At 44.3% G+C, this 920-nt stretch overlaps 1 protein-coding gene across 1 annotated transcript in view; it reads left to right on the top strand.

The window, feature by feature from the left end:
* Positions 1 to 920, top strand: part of LOC126403886 (butyrophilin subfamily 2 member A2-like) — an 11,587-nt gene that overhangs the window by 9,603 nt on the left and 1,064 nt on the right. The window contains exon 8 of the mRNA XM_050066706.1: positions 677 to 845. Within this exon, the coding sequence (XP_049922663.1) occupies positions 677 to 845 (169 nt within the window). The remainder of the gene's footprint in view (positions 1 to 676; positions 846 to 920) is intronic.

Here is a 920-nt window from a genome sequence, read left to right as displayed (position 1 = left end):
TTTGTGTCTCCTTGTGGTTGTTTTGTGTCTTTGTGGTTGTTTTGTATCTCTTTGTAGTTTTGTGTCTTTTTGTGGTTGTTGTGTGTCTCTTTGTGGCTGCTTTGTGCTTCTTTCTGGCAGTTTCGTATCTCTTTGTAGTGTTGTCTCTTTGTGGTTGTTTTGTGTCTTGTGGTTGTTTTGTGTCTCTTTGTGGTTTTTCTGTGTCTCTGTGGTTGTTTTGTGTCTCCTTGTGGTTGTTTTGTGTCTCTTTGTGATTGTTCTGTGTCTCTTTGTGGTTGTTTTGTGTCTCCTTGTGGTTGTTTTGTGTCTTTGTGGTTGTTTTGTATCTCTTTGTAGTTTTGTGTCTTTTTGTGGTTGTTGTGTGTCTCTTTGTGGCTGCTTTGTGCTTCTTTCTGGCAGTTTCGTATCTCTTTGTAGTGTTGTCTCTTTGTGGTTGTTTTGTGTCTGTGCATGGTTTTGAATCTTGAGTCTCTTTCATTCTGCAGGTAAAGCAGAACTCTCAGGTTCTTTTGTTTGTTGATCTTCAGTAATGAGCTCATCCAGGAGCTGAAGATAAACCGTCTGATTCCTCTGTGAAGACATGAACCTGAACACTGGAGAACACTGTATCACAGTGTTACATGTTATAACAGGAAACCATGATACAGAGTGTGACCTCCAGGTTCTGAGCTGTCAGCTGTATTTACTCGATCAGAGTCACGTTGACAGTCTCTCTGGTCTCCTGCAGACTTGGTGTCCACCCCGCTCTGATCGCCGCCATCATCTCCAGACAGTCTCAGGCTGGAACCTCCCTGAGACCCGACGGCTACGGAAAGAGCGACCACACCTGCTTTGGCCTCATGCAGGTCTGTGTGTGTGTGTGTGTGTGTGTGTGTGTGTGAGTGTGTGAGTGTGTGAGTGTGTGTGTGTGTGAGTGTGTG

This window comes from Epinephelus moara, chromosome 17 (assembly GCF_006386435.1).
Source record: "Epinephelus moara isolate mb chromosome 17, YSFRI_EMoa_1.0, whole genome shotgun sequence".
Classification (NCBI taxonomy): domain Eukaryota; kingdom Metazoa; phylum Chordata; class Actinopteri; order Perciformes; family Serranidae; genus Epinephelus; species Epinephelus moara.
The sequence above is the reverse complement of the archived record's forward strand: the minus strand, read 5'-3'. Positions and strand labels throughout refer to the sequence as shown.